Source organism: Argopecten irradians, chromosome 7, assembly GCF_041381155.1.
Source record: "Argopecten irradians isolate NY chromosome 7, Ai_NY, whole genome shotgun sequence".
NCBI classification, from domain to species: domain Eukaryota; kingdom Metazoa; phylum Mollusca; class Bivalvia; order Pectinida; family Pectinidae; genus Argopecten; species Argopecten irradians.
Window position 1 is genome coordinate 16,312,475 of NC_091140.1, and position 15,355 is coordinate 16,327,829.

At 35.7% G+C, this 15,355-nt stretch overlaps 1 protein-coding gene across 2 annotated transcripts in view; it reads right to left on the bottom strand.

The window, feature by feature from the left end:
- LOC138327681 (kelch-like protein 5) overlaps nucleotides 1–15,355 on the bottom strand; it is a 106,197-nt gene that overhangs the window by 65,176 nt on the left and 25,666 nt on the right. The window contains exon 1 of one of the 2 annotated variants that reach the window (XM_069273976.1): nucleotides 13,107–14,199. The exons of the other annotated variant lie outside the window; for it this stretch is intronic. Coding sequence (XP_069130077.1) covers nucleotides 13,107–13,219 — 113 coding nt within the window. The 5' untranslated portion in view covers nucleotides 13,220–14,199. Of the gene's footprint in view, nucleotides 1–13,106; nucleotides 14,200–15,355 lie in introns of those variants that run through there. 2 annotated transcript variants of the gene reach the window in all.

Consider the following 15,355-nt stretch of genomic DNA (forward strand, 5'->3'; position numbering starts at 1 on the left):
GTATGATGACGAGACACTTCTGAAATATTATGTTGTATGACGACGAGACACTTCTGAAATATTACGTTGCATGACGACGAGACACTTCTAAAATATTATGTTTTGCGACAACATAAGACACTTCTGAAATATTACGTTTTGGAACAACAAGACACTTCTGAAATATTATGTTTTGCAAGGACAAGACATGTCTTCTGAAATATTAGGTTGTGTGACGTATCATCAACCACATGTAATTAAGTAAAACTAAATATTAAACTTCAGCGAATCAAAATACAGTGTACACATATACAAAATTCAACCAATTCTTAATATTTCACGAATCAATATTATCCTACCAAAGTGATGGTCTGTAAGATCTTGAAAATATCCTTACAAAAACAAAACAAAAAACCCAGCTAAACAGTATTATGTAACATGTGACCTAACTGACAACCTTGACCCAATCCCTGGAGTCAATAGTGTTGTGGTGTAATATAGCAAACATTTGGTTATAGTATTAACAGTAGTAGGATGTTCACATTGCCAGTGTGTGGTCTATAGGCAGCTTTGATCACTTCACTTTAGAAGGAACGGAGTGACCATTCAAATATTCAGATCATTGTCATGGATTAAAATAGTATTAAAACAAAGAAAATTGAAATGAGGGTCTAGAATAATCAGATGGACCTTTTTGTGCATAAGAGATGTAAAGGGAACTTAGGCCCTTGATTTTAGTCAAGAATGAACTCCAAAATCTAACTGAATGCAGCATAGTTATGAAGATTGCTCAAGGAAATGTCATTCCCAATCCATCCAAATAAATATAGAATTAAGAAACCTACATGATTCTTTTTGAAACCCAACCCATCAACATGATGAAAAAGATTGGTAAGTTGAGCACTCTGAAGCTGGATATATCATACCTAGATATTTAAAAAAGAAAGAATTTTATATATATAAAAATATAATTTTTAGAATGAATTTTGTAACCAGTTTGTAACTCATTCACCCCTGAAAATACATAATGAACTGTTCCAGCGATTGAATCAGAAGAGTTGAAATGTGTCTGGAGGGGTGAATGAGCTTATAGACAATTACATTACATAAAGAATAAGCCCCCATGTTCTCTGTACATAACTTAATCTGATACTCACAAGAGACAAGAAGCATTATGTTAGGAGCTAGCCAAAATCAAATTATAGATAATACAAACATTCTTCTGAGACTACGGATTAAGCTGTTGATCAGATTGACAAATCTTTAAAATTGTGTAATGTTTCTGCGATCCTCTGATTCCTTTGGGGATAAGATAAAAAAGTTGTCTGTTCACGTTTCTGATACTCTGACATTCTTATTTCTGAAGACCTAAACACATAACTACAAATGTATTGCTCTTCACACCCTGTATTCAAAAATAAAAATTCTCTACTTTATTTCACAGTTGAGAGCATACAAGTTACCTATCAATACATCTCACTTCATAAAAAAAACTTTTTTTTTTCTACCAAATTTGAATTCTTAATCTTATTGCTTGGATGGACAATTGACGAGAAGAGCAAGGAGACATCACACCACCAGGTCAAAAACACATGAGTCATTGTAACTGGAAATGTTCAGGATTTTTGTGATAAAGAGTTGAGCTTTGCCATGTGAAGTAGATACGATGGTTAGATAAGAGTGTGATGGTGGATTTTACCAGCAGTAACTCCAGGATTCCTGAGGAATCCCAGGGATGATAAGGAAGGGTACACTTTCACAGTCTGTAACAGCAAGATAAAACTACCTCACAGGTCACCATGGTAACAAACACACTCCACAGTAACAAAAATATCATATCATTTAGCATCACAGGGCACTTGTGTGAAAAATTTGACTTTCTCAAAACATGCAGTAGTCAAAAATGAATAAACTTTTGATGTATTTTACTACTTTGTGAAGTCAGCTAGGGTACTTGTAGAGAAATGTTGAATAGAAATGCCAGTATATCAGAGTCATAAGAGTGATTCAGCATTTGTACACATATCATCTTTAACACCACTAAGTGTAGCATGTAAACTCATCAAGTGACTTTGGCTGTTGGTACATGTCAGTATTCATGGAATACTGGGGTAAAAGATCTTACACAGTCTTCTCTGATCCTGGGATAAAAGATCTATTCTGTGATCCTGGGGTAAAAGATCTTACACAGTATTCTGTGATCCTGGGATAAAAGATCTATTCTGTGATCCTGGGGTAAAAGATCTTACACAGTATTCTGTGATCCTGGGGTAAAAGATCTTACACGGTATTCTGTGATCCTTGGGTATCAATCACATGAAGGTGAAAATCAATCACATGGGGGGTATACAGTTGGGGTAGGGGATGGGTGGTGTACTACAGTAGGGTATGGAGTCACAACGTACAATCAACAGAAGAGGAAGGAGAGACAGGGGAATAAGGGAATATACTACAATATGTTTATCTACACAATCCAGGGTTCAATCAATTATTGGACTTACCAAAAGAGGGGGGGGGGGGTTTTACTCAGAGGTTAATATTACAGTAAAGTAATTTGTTGTTGAGTTGAGTAATATAATCGTCAAATATATTGGTTGGACTTTGTTTAGACTGGGAACTAATATGTTTTACTACATGTATTACTAAAAACCATCAATTATTTAGAGGTTTATAGAAGTGATAGTGGGTTAGAACAGAGAGAGTAAGGACATCAGGAGTGGAGAGTCAGAGAACATGGAGAGTTTAATAATTATTGTAATTTAATATTTCGGAACTTTTGGCAGTCACCTACAATAAACAAAATATGGAACCAGGAACTTTGTTGTGTTGGTAAATCATGGTTAATTAACTAACCATGCCATGGACACTGGTACTCTCAACCATCAGGGGAGATAAGCTAATTCCCCCTAAAGCAAAATGTGTTGTCCCCTGATGGTATAGTACAAGGGAGCTCACCGAAATCCCCAGCAAGCTGCCCAGCAGCAAGTATCGGCTCGGTGAGACATAGTAATTGGATGATAAAGGGACTGGGGTTTATTAGTAAGGATCTGTAGTTGAATATTCCTCAAGTCAATCTATATACAATGGAGACAAATGGATCACATTGTACGTGATTGCAACCCCTGAAGTTTCAAGGGTACAAAAGGGATGTGACAATCTAAAGCAGCTTTATAGGGTAGTTGAGTTACCAAGACGACTGCTATTCCCCTGAAGATCATGAGTTACCTCTGACAAAAACCCACTCATTAGATCAATTAAGAACTATTTGATACATCAACTGAAATAAATATTTTAAAATTCTTTTGATAAAATAAAAATTTATGTTTTGACCTCTAAATTACAGAAGGACAAATGTTAGGTAACAAATTGTAATTGTGCTGTAGCTTAGGTAACTGTTTATGTAATATTGCTTTGAAATACAGTTTTTTGTAGAAACATTTCAATTTCTAATGGGATTCCCTAAAGAAGACATCGTCCCTAGAATTCCATTTATATAAGGATTCAACTGTGATAAAATTAAAATGGTTCTTTGATTTTGAAACCTATAACATTACAGAAACCTCTCTAAGGAATATTTCTGATATTGTTTATCATTGAATTTTTTTATTTTCACTTTTCACACATCAAAGGCCATGACATCAGATCAACCTCAAATCATTTCACTATATTTATCATACCTCATTTTGTTAAGTGTTTGTACATGTACAGTTGATATCAACAAAACCATCTCTTAGAATGAAATGGGCATTGTTCGCCAATCCTTTTTACTGATGAATTTTACAATTCTTTGTGATGTTAAAAAGTCTCAAAACTATAAGTATAGCATGTAATTGATGGATTGCCAGCTATCAATCCAACTGTAAGGGTATGAAGGCATTTTTTATCACATTGAATAGGTACACATACTTTATATGTGTCCTTGCGGGTAAGTATTGATTGTGACGTCATGTGTTTGTGAGCGTAACGTCATATCTTTCAGAGAAAACGATGTGAATTGCGCTCACAAAATAATGACGTTACAATCGATACCTACCCGCAAGGGAGCTTACTCTGCAATATGCAAAGACAGAATAGGTACACATACGTTTGCAAACATAAAGTGTAGCTATATTTTGCCTAGCGATGGTCAATATATAATCTAGTTGAATGTTCAAAGTTCTAAGTGAGTTAATATCAAACATACATCCAAGAGAGACATAAAATCCGCTTTCAACTATTTCCTGAGTATTCCTGGTATCAAAGATGGTGCCATGCTTTTGTAACAGTACAGAAAAAGCATTTGGACTATTACACTGGAACTGGCTCCAAGAATCGCCAAACAATCAAACTCAAACCATTAAAATATCAATCAGTTCTGGAATAATAACTTTGACAACCAAACAGTCAGAGTTATATTCCCAAACCTGTCCTCCTTCTCCATCATCTAATTCTTCAGTCATTATATAGACATGTACACCCTGGACCACAATCCATTCTGGATATCAAATGTAAAGATTACAGATGGATATCAACATTCCATCTACAAAAATGATAAAATCTTGACAAAAAACCCACTTAACATCAACATGTCACAAGTGAATATGCCAAAATGATAAAATTTTGACAATTATAGATTTGTCTTTGTAAAATTTTCAGAAAGGGACTCAAAATGCAACTTTATTTTGAAATACTATGGAGTTATGAGGCCGTGGCAGTCGAGTGGTCAAGGTGTTTGGACATAATTACAAATATCTCCTCTGACCTCCACCTCTGGGTAGTAAATTTGAAACTCACATGGTGATGTGGGACAGGTGCCATGGTTTGGCAGCAGGTCTGTGGTTTTTCTCTGGTACTCTATATAGCTTTCCTTCACCATCTAGCCTTAGAGCACGTCCTCAAATGGCATTAGCTGTGATAATTAGGAAATACATCAAACTCTGAAAACAAGTATTCTTGTTAGACTAGTCATTGACCTCCACCTTTACAACAAACACTGTGACTCTGGATGACCTCTTCTGTTGTTAACCCTTCCAAAGTCTAAAGGAATAAATCAATCTATCAATCACCATTTACTATCAGAGCTCATCATAGTGAAGGCTCCAATATACACCTATACTGTATTAGTGTCTTAGGTTGGGAAATGTTTGGCAGTCAGGCAACTTCTCCTGTCATGATCAGAAAATGATGAGTAAATAATACTGAGTGATGGAAGATGGCCAACGGACAGGTCATCACACCATTGTTGTCTGAGAAAGTTTGAAAACTTCTTTGATGGATGGTTGCCAAGGCAACAGTGACCTCCCATGTTGATTTGGCCAAGCTGGTGTAAAGTGACAGTTTACACAACATAATTATATATTTTCATGGAAGTCTATTTTTTTAAGTAATATAAAATGCACATGCATACATTCAAAATGAAACGTATTCAATTATATGACGTTCGCCTTAAATGTGTAAGTCAAAATTATTACAAAAACCGTCTTTTTTTTCCTTTTTCGTCATGAAATGCAATACAAATTGCACTACAAAGTGTTGACTTCATGCAAAATAAATAAAACCTACAATAGACCATTTAAAAGAAAAAATACCTTCATTTATATATGCAGTCCTATCAAAGTGTACAGGACAATAATTTACGGGCCTTTTTATTGAGAATTAAATTTAAATAAAGAAGGGCAGGTTAGCAGATTTTGTTAGCATCTCATCATCTTTATGCAATTACCATGGAAGGAGAAAGGGACATGTGTGTTACATGGGCATACACAAAATTATTTTCAGGAATCCATGCAATTTCGCAAGAAAGGTCAAACGCCAACTCAGTTGTTTTATGGATACAGAATTGCATAAAATGTACATGCTGTACATAATATATATGCATTTATGATTGTCAGTAAGAGTATATGCTCACGAATTTGGTACAGGTTTTCATTAAGATGTTCTTAAATAATGAAGAGGCAAAAAATTGTATGTGCAAAAATGGAAGTGGTGTACTGTATTCTTAGATTGTTGTAGTTTTCTTTATTTCATTTTACTGTAACTATCGTGGTGGTCCAATCAGAGAAATGATAACAAGATATGGACCAGATAGTTAGGAACATTCAGTAGATAAACAGTAAATATTGACCTTGAATGACCTTTACCAGCATTACCTATCTTAATTGGAGCAGGATTTCTGTAGCATGGAGGTAAAAAATCCATTCATGATCTGCTTCTTTTCAGTAACTAATTAAAAGGCTATCACAGGATGTGTGGAAAGTGAATTGACTGCCAACAGTCTACAATTCTTTATCAGTCCAAAAATTCCTTTAAAAGTTTGTACATGCCACTATAGCTAAATAGATCGAGTGTTCAACTGAAATCATTCTACATTTAATTCTGCATTGACAGTTTTGGACTTTATATTCATTCATTATTTGGTTGTGAAGGGTATTGTCTTTAATCTGAACCAAGATCTCTTACCATATTTGACCCGATAAGCACCCTATCCCCAATTATTGAATTGCCTTGGGTGCTAATAATGGCGAATACGTTATGTCACCAAGACATGATAATTACCTTATCTGTTTGTTTGCTATTTGATTGTTGCTTGGTTTTTTTTGCTATTTTGTTTTGTTTTGTTTTAGTTTCTAAATGAATGATAGCAGGATTATTATGTCGCAATGATGTCATATTTCCGGTCGATAAATATTGTTCCAGACTGAACAATCAACTTTGGAAAAGTTTCAATCTATCATGCGGCTACACACTCTCCCTAGGCCAAAATTCCTGAAACTTCAACGAAAGTCTAAATATTATGCCAAAAGGATTGCTTTTCATGTTTCATATTTCATGAGATATTGTCTCTTATTTTCTATGCTGAATTGAATTACCAGTATCAGATTTGTATCCTATGTAAATATTTGGGGTGATGTTTTCTGAACGAGTGTCTGTTACGTTTTTTACCCTGCGCCAAAGCGTCTACAAATCCAACACTAGGTCACAAGGAAAATGGTTTTCTTCAAACACCATGTAACACACTTCCAAGTAAATATATTTTCATTACCACAGCGCATATGTCTGCTTCGATGAAATCAAGATCTACATTGCACTATGTATAAAGGTGAGTCACCTCAGTGTGGCTGAGCCAGAGCTCACTCACGTCCACCATGTGTATTGGAGGTGTTTAAAATCAATTTTGTCACATGACCTTTCTTTTGATTTTATCCTCTTTTATAGATTTGTTAATTATTCTATGAAATATTTTCTGGTACATTTTATCACATGATCTGCCCTTAGATTGAGTGAATTAGTCCATGTAATATGCTAATTTGATTTGGTTTTTTTGGTTTACTGGTAACATCCTACAGTATTTACAGCTAAGGGTGTAGGAAAGCTGGAGTACCCGGAGAAAAAACATCAACCCTTCATGATTTAAGAAGATCTCTTTTGTGACATCAATATTAAGTTGAAATCTCGAATACTATGTTTGATTGTATTTTAATTAAGAAATGCTGTGTAGTGGTACAAAAAAAAACAGAAAATCACACAAGCCAAAAATAAATACTATTGATATTTACCCATTAAACATTTCATACAATTCCCTATGTTCTGAAATTGGCACCATCTCATTTCTTCTAGCCATTCAATATCAAACATTGATGATACATACCAATGTAATATTTGGCATCTTATATCTAGAACATTATTTTTATATTCTCAGAAATTATAGTCAGCTTGCAAATACCTAGACACACAGACTTTCCTCAGCAGAGTTCTTCACTAGATTATCTCCCCCTTTTTTGAATTTTAGGAACCTCCAGAATCAGCATGTAGTAGAGACAAAAAATAATCATACCAAATTTTAGACTTTTTTTCAATATTCTAGAGACTGATGGCCAGTCTAGATAATAGTAAGTGACTATGAACTTGAAAATTTCCCATTGAATTTGGACTGAAAACATGGTATGTCACTGTTGCCAAGACTGTTTTCATGATACCCAAAGTGAATATAAACTTAACATCTTATTTAAAGGTTCATATTGAATTTTGAATAAAAAATTGGCCTGTCCCAGGATATAGGGACAGAAAGTTGCCAAGTCTGGAAGTGACTAACCTTCTAACACACAAGTTACACCACATACAGATATAAACCAAAATATCTGAAATTTGATGATTCAAATTTACATTTAATAAAAGCCCTGGTGGGATGCCAACATTTTATACTCCTGGTAAGTGGTAATCATCGACAGTAGGATTGTAAGTGGTACCCAGTAAGTTATACATATATCTTTTCCATGACGAAATATAATTTGAAACGACTCCTCGAGCCATAATGTACGGCTGTGGTGAGCAGTCGAACCTCTAGTTAACTTATCAACTAGTATTTTTCCCAGGCAAACTTAAGTGATAGAAGCAGGTGAGATGGGATATAAACATTGGTGTGGCGGGAGGCTGATTGCCTCACCACGCCATAACATCTACTCTATAATAAAGTAGTACTCCGGCATGGCCCATCAATACATCATCTATATCTCTAGTACCTCTTAAGGATTGATCATCGTCATTTTGACTGCATTTACGGTGGTATGAACCCAGTTGGCAACATACATTTTAATTTATGGAGAGCGTTAGAACACAGGCTTTTGGCTCTATACAGTAAGATGGACACCTCTATACTGTGACAGCGTGTTACACCTATGTAGAGGTGTCTGTGGCTAGAAAATGTTTGTTGCAAACTGTGTTCATACTACCATATATGCAGTTGGAATGAAGATCAATCCTTATATTTACATCCCTGTTTTGGTTCAACGCAGAATCAAGCTGGTAACTACGGTCACTGTGGTTTCTAGGTGAAATAGACAGCGGTATTGTATACCCAATCTTTACAAAGAAAAAGAAGAGAAAGATGTAAATATTACATTATATATCAATATGTCCAGCCTCTGTTGTTTTAGCCTACCAAGAGAAGCCACTTCAGCAGGCTATTATTTGTATTGGTTGGCAATTAATTTTTACCTGTATTAGAAGCTCTCACACTTTAACACACGCTAGACGCCATGCATTGAGATATCTACTCAGTTTAGATCTTCAATATTTCTAAATATGGTTGAAAACATATACGGTACATAACATAGTAATTGGAAATGAAAACCTTTCCATAGAAAAATTCTACAATGCTGTGCTGATGCATCAAGTCATGTACATGTATCTGGATTTTTGTCCTACAAGACATTTCCCTTTTGAGTAGTAAATATAGCAGCCAGACCTGGATTCGAACCTGGGACCTCTAAACACTAGCCAAATGGTCTACCACTGAGCTACCGATGATCAACCCAGTTCAATCCTGATACAGAGTTTAATCTTGAAAGACATTTTCTTTTACTTACTAATATTTCAGGATAAAAGACAAAATCTTTCAATTCAGCACTTGAGTTTGTCAGAAATGAAAAGCACAATTTTATTACTCACCAGTGGTACATTTATAGACCGAATTTGAAAACAATTTATTTTGTTCCTAGACAGACCACAGGAGGCAGATGTAGCCACATGTATAGCTCCTGGTTGGCAACACAGACCAATTAGTCCCAGAGGACAACTGGCCAGTAACATGTGTTATAAAGACCTGTTAGGGAACCACATTCCAGGCCCCCTGATGGCTGTGTTCAGTACTGTGTTACCCAGATGGTGGCATGTAAAGCTCAGATTGAATGGGTTTATGCTTTTTTCAATGCATTCATTGTTGTTTATGTGCTTATTTTCTGAGTTTTACCAGTAGTCTGTATGTGTCCCTTTTAAATTTTTCAGGTACAGAGAATCAAAGATGAAATATTTTTGATAATTGATCATCACAGCTGATAGCTGCCTAAAGTAATTAATTTTCATTAATTGGATGATGCCAGAATGTTGGTAAAACATTCAAAATTCTTATACACATTGTCATTTTTCATTCACGAAATCCCTCAAGACACATTTGAACTTTTCCATTCACTGAGTCTATCATTATACAAAACCACTGACATGCTTGTACCTTAGGAAAACTTTTTTTTTATCTAACATCCTATTAGCAGCCATGAGGATCATTGAAGGACGTTGGTTAAGGAGGTGGAGCAAAGCGGGAGTACCAAGGGAAAATACTAACGACATATGGCCAGTACCTGCTGCCCAATATGGGTTTCAAACTTATTACCCAGTTGTGGAAAATTAGTTAGAATTTGTCATGACATTTGGGGAAAACATAATATATCTCTTCCTTATATTTTCAGTAGACTTTAGGTAGCTATCAGCTACTACATACAAACAGTTCCCATCAGAAAATGACACTGACTGTTCACTGGGAAATCGAAGAACACAAATAATCACTGGGACCTTATTATGTTTACAAATAAACCCATTCACCCCTGAAATTTAAAAATGGACTGCTCTAATCCTTGATTTAGGAGAGTCTATGTGTGTCTTCAGGGGAGAACGAGTTAAATACAAAAAGATTGATCAAGAATTGGGTGTCATATCTCTTTCCCTGTGATTTTAGATATTTCCTGTACTTTATGAGACTTTTGGAATACATGTACAGTGTTAATTAATGTAGTTCTTCCTTCATTACTCCAATAGCCCTTTAGCATGTAAGATTTCACATCATTTATTGCACACAATCACATAGATATTGATTTTTGATAGCTAACCAATCCATACATGAAAACATTTTGTTCAAGCGAGAGAAAATTGTCATTTTTTTTTTACTACATTCACAAGAACCATTGATCAAACTTATTGATTGTGAGGGAAATCTCTGGCAATAATTTGTATCACATGTTAAATTAGTGACAGAGAAAACTTCTGTAAATAACATCAAATGAGACATGTGATAGGACCATGCTTTGGTAATGATGATGTTTTTTCCTCAAGCAACATGGAGGACATGCCGTTGCCAATGGCAACCAAATTGTCTGTGTATTCCAAGACCAATCTTTGTGTACAAAACTACATGATTAAAGGACAGTCAGGTTTTCTGCACTTCAGTCGAAAAGCTTATAAATGATTTGGATTAAAATTAGGTATATTGAAATGGTGTCGGAATCTGTATAAGAGAAATTTGAATTTTCTTTAAAGTTGTAAATCCTTCAAAACTAAAATTTAAAAATTCAGAATATTCACAAATTATTAACATAAAATAGGGTCTGGTTGTTGCCACACTATTTTACATCCTAAGATAAGGGAAAACCTACCCCTATTATTGTGATGTGTTATTCTCAGATTGGTAACCATCTGATTAAAATTGTAATGATTTTGTTACAGAACAAAAATTACACAGTAGAGCATCTAGTATTGCTTTAATTGCATCCAGAAAAATAAACACAATTTAGACAATGGTTAAAACTTAAAAAATACTGATAAGATTGTTTTAAATACAGAGTAAGGATTTACCTATTGAGATTAATTTGGTCTAGTTAACGATGAACTCATTTCATGGCAGGGAAATGAACAACTATAATTATTTCCCAAAGTAATATATGTTCATGGACCTGTAGCAAATTAAGAAATGTGAAAATTCACTTCACACTCAAAATAAAAGTCATTTCCTTTTCAATTTGTTCTAAATAAAAGTTATTTCCTTTTCGAGTTGTTGTCTAATGAGTCAAAGTGTAAGTCCACAGTCCCAATCTCAGCATTATCTTGGACTTGCCCAATAACGACAAACCATGCTTTACTTGAAGCTGCTAATTGCTCACAGACTTTTAACTAAGTGTTTCAATATTTTCGTTATAAGTTTAACCACAAAGTAAATATAGACCCATATACAGTTACCATGGGAAAATAATTCTGGCATCCATATTGACAGGAAGTAGTTCAAACTCTGTCACCAGGCACCAACAAGGAAATGGGGAAAACTTATCTAATCAATCAGTAGGAGTCATTCACATATATAGTTGTGAATGCAAAGAGCATCTAATAAACAAAAACAAACCTGAAGTAAGTAATGACACAGAAAGGACTGGTATGTAGTATTATATACATGTAGTTATATATAACAATCAAACTAATACTAATTCACAATTTTCCATTTAGGCTAACAGGTGAGTTACAACTTTATGAATTTGATATACAATAATAGATCTTCTGTTTCCAAGTAAACATGACTGAGACCAATGAAAGATAGCTGGCATGTAAAATTTCGCGGAGGATAATTTTTTTGAACTATCTTTGAAACCTTTGAAAAAATAATTCATACAAGAGGCTGTAATATGTACGGCTATAGTTTTGATATATTTCGTGAGTTTTGATGAATCTGTGAATTTAGCAAAAATTTAGCAAAATTAGAAACCCATGAATGTTAGCAAATCTACAGTACTAAAGCAACTTTTATATAAGATTTTTTTATCAAATCTATTTATCATTGGCTTAATATGAAATAAAATCTTCTAGTGTACACATAAAATCTAATGTATGAGCCTAAACAATGGACAACTCATCTATTTTATATGAGAAAGAGATGAGTCTTTTATTCCTTCAGGCCTAAGTTCAAAGCTCTTTGTATTTTCCACAGAATCCTTTAATCCGTGGCACTTATTTCAGCTCTTTGGTTTCCATATACATGTAATATAACACACTACTTGGATAAAATTTATATCTACTGGTTTAACAACTCTACAGAATTTATATACATTATAACGATATATATCTACTACATTAATAATAACATTTTGGGAAATTTAGATAATATACAATAATGTACCAGGTACCTCGAAATCAGATAATTGTAAATATCAAATGGACATTTTGTACATCTGTATATTAAAGCATGATGTACAGTGTACTTACTAAATGGACAACATTGTTTCTTGTTTAGTGTGCATTTTGATAAAGACTTTTCATTTGTTCTGATGCAAAATTATTTTTTACTTTCTATACATGTTAAAAAGTTTAAATGTCATATGAGACCTACAATATTTATATAATTGCTAGATCAGTTTATTTTAATCAATTAGGTTGGAGTACAATGTATAATAATTATCTGACACAATTTATAAGACAAGGATTTATAATTATTAATTATTATGACTACACAGAGAGGATTATTTGTATGCTTATTTCAACACATCTCAGCACAAATACAATACCAAATTATGTAGAAATATGGCCTTTAAAATGGTTATAACCACATATTTACTTACCATGACTTCTTGTTGACAGATTTCCTTGGCACAGTAGAGAAGTTCATACGATTATACAGGGGGACATTAACTGTCCCTATAGGGTCCTCCCACAGGCGTCGGTACTCAGCCATCGTCCCCGAGGGTGGGGGAGAGACTTGAATGGTAACACCCTGCTTGACACCAATCTTACTCACACAACTGGCTCTGTGCTTGTAACCATTCACACAAGTGAGCCAGAATACTTAAAGCTTCCAAGTCTGGGAATTCAAGGCCCTCATATGTAGGTCAACATTTGAAAGGCTTCAAAATCACATGAAATAGGTTAAAAGCAGAGTGAAAATTCAAAATTCCTCAAAGATTATAAAGACAATATATGTCAACAGAAGGCCATTATTGATCCTCCTTTAATTATCAATCCAGCATGTTACTATCAGTGAAATCTACTAAATATCCACTATTCTCACAAACCGTACATATCCACAGAAATCTTTGTTTTGGTCCTATTCCAAGAGTCCAATATGATCATCGGTTATGATGTCTTGAGATTTTCCATCCACAAAATCAATCAATCAATGAATCAGGAAAATATTTATAAATCGACAGAGAAACCAAGTGCTTTCATCATTATCAGAAATTTCACAGAATGACCGTCAATACCATGTTAACAGTGGTCCATAGAACATCTAGCTGCAGGTCAAGGAGTGCAGCACTGACCACTACAGAGAAATGACCATGGTGGTGAAACAGGGGTCAGCCAGAGAAATGACTAGCAGTGGTCAGTACCAGTCAGACCAAACCATCTCCACATATTTGTATGTAGGTCCAGCACTAAGGAGGAGGGAGGCTGGGTGGTTTCCTCACAGTGACATGCCAACACAAGGAGCCACACAGTAAATCAATGTTGTGAACAGCCACAACACACTGCCATAGCAACTAGACTTTCCTGTACCTGCACCTTTCTTACCCAGGTACTCCAGCATCTGGTGTCCAGAGTGTTCGGATGTTCCTGTGAACACTTGATACAATACTGATGATTAGGGGGCCTCAACTTTCCCCTGTCTACTGAGAGATAAGCCAGGGAGGTCTTATAACCCTCATACTAACCAGCTGTTGGTGGCTAACACTGCACCTCAACACAGCATGCAGCAACGGGCACATAGTGACACATGGACTGGATATGGAGTACTGGGCACATAGTGACACATGGACTGGACATGGATTACTGGGCACATAATGACACATGGACTGGACATTGAGTACTGGGCACATAGTGACACAGGGACTAGGTATGGAGTACTGGGCACATAGTGACACATGGACTGGATATGGAGTACTGGGCACATAATGACACACAGTCTGGACATTGAGTACTGGGCACATAGTGACACAGGGTCTAGGTATGGAGTACTGAGCACATAGTGACACATGGACTGGATATGGAGTACTGGGCACATAATGACACACGGACTGGACATTGAGTACTTGGCACATAGTGACACAGGGACTAGGTATGGAGTACTGGGCACATAGTGACACATGGACTGGATATGGAGTACTGGGCACATAATGACACACGGACTGGACATTGAGCACTGGGCACATAGTGACACAGGGACTAGGTATGGAGTATTGGGCACATAGCGACACACAGACTGGATATGGAGTACTGGGCACATAGTGACACACAGACTTGACATAGAGTACTGGGCACAGAGTGACACACAGACTGGATATGGAGTACTGGGCAAATAGTTACACACAGACTGGACATGGGGCACTGAACACAGAGTGACAGACAGACTGGATATGAGGCACTGGGCACAGAGTGACACCCAGACTGGACATGGAGTACTGGGCATATAGTGACACAAGGTCCAGACATGGAGTACTGTGCATATAGTGACACATGGACTGGATATGGAGTACTGGGCACATAGTGACACACAGACTGGACATGAGCACTGGGCACAGAGTGACACACAGACAGGACATGGATACTGGGCACAAAGGGACACATGAACTGGACATGGGTAGTGGGCACATAGCAATAAATGGACTTGTCATATACATGTACTCAGTAGTCATAGTACACAAGGACAGGTCATATAGTCCGTCAAAAGTCTGATTGATATACTCTATTAGCTCTAAGCAAACTTACACAATATTTGAAGTTATTGTATTTTATTTTTCATTAAGCCTGGTCCAATTTAATCTTATCAAATGTCATCCGTATTACTCCAGGGATTACTATCACTATCTATATCCAT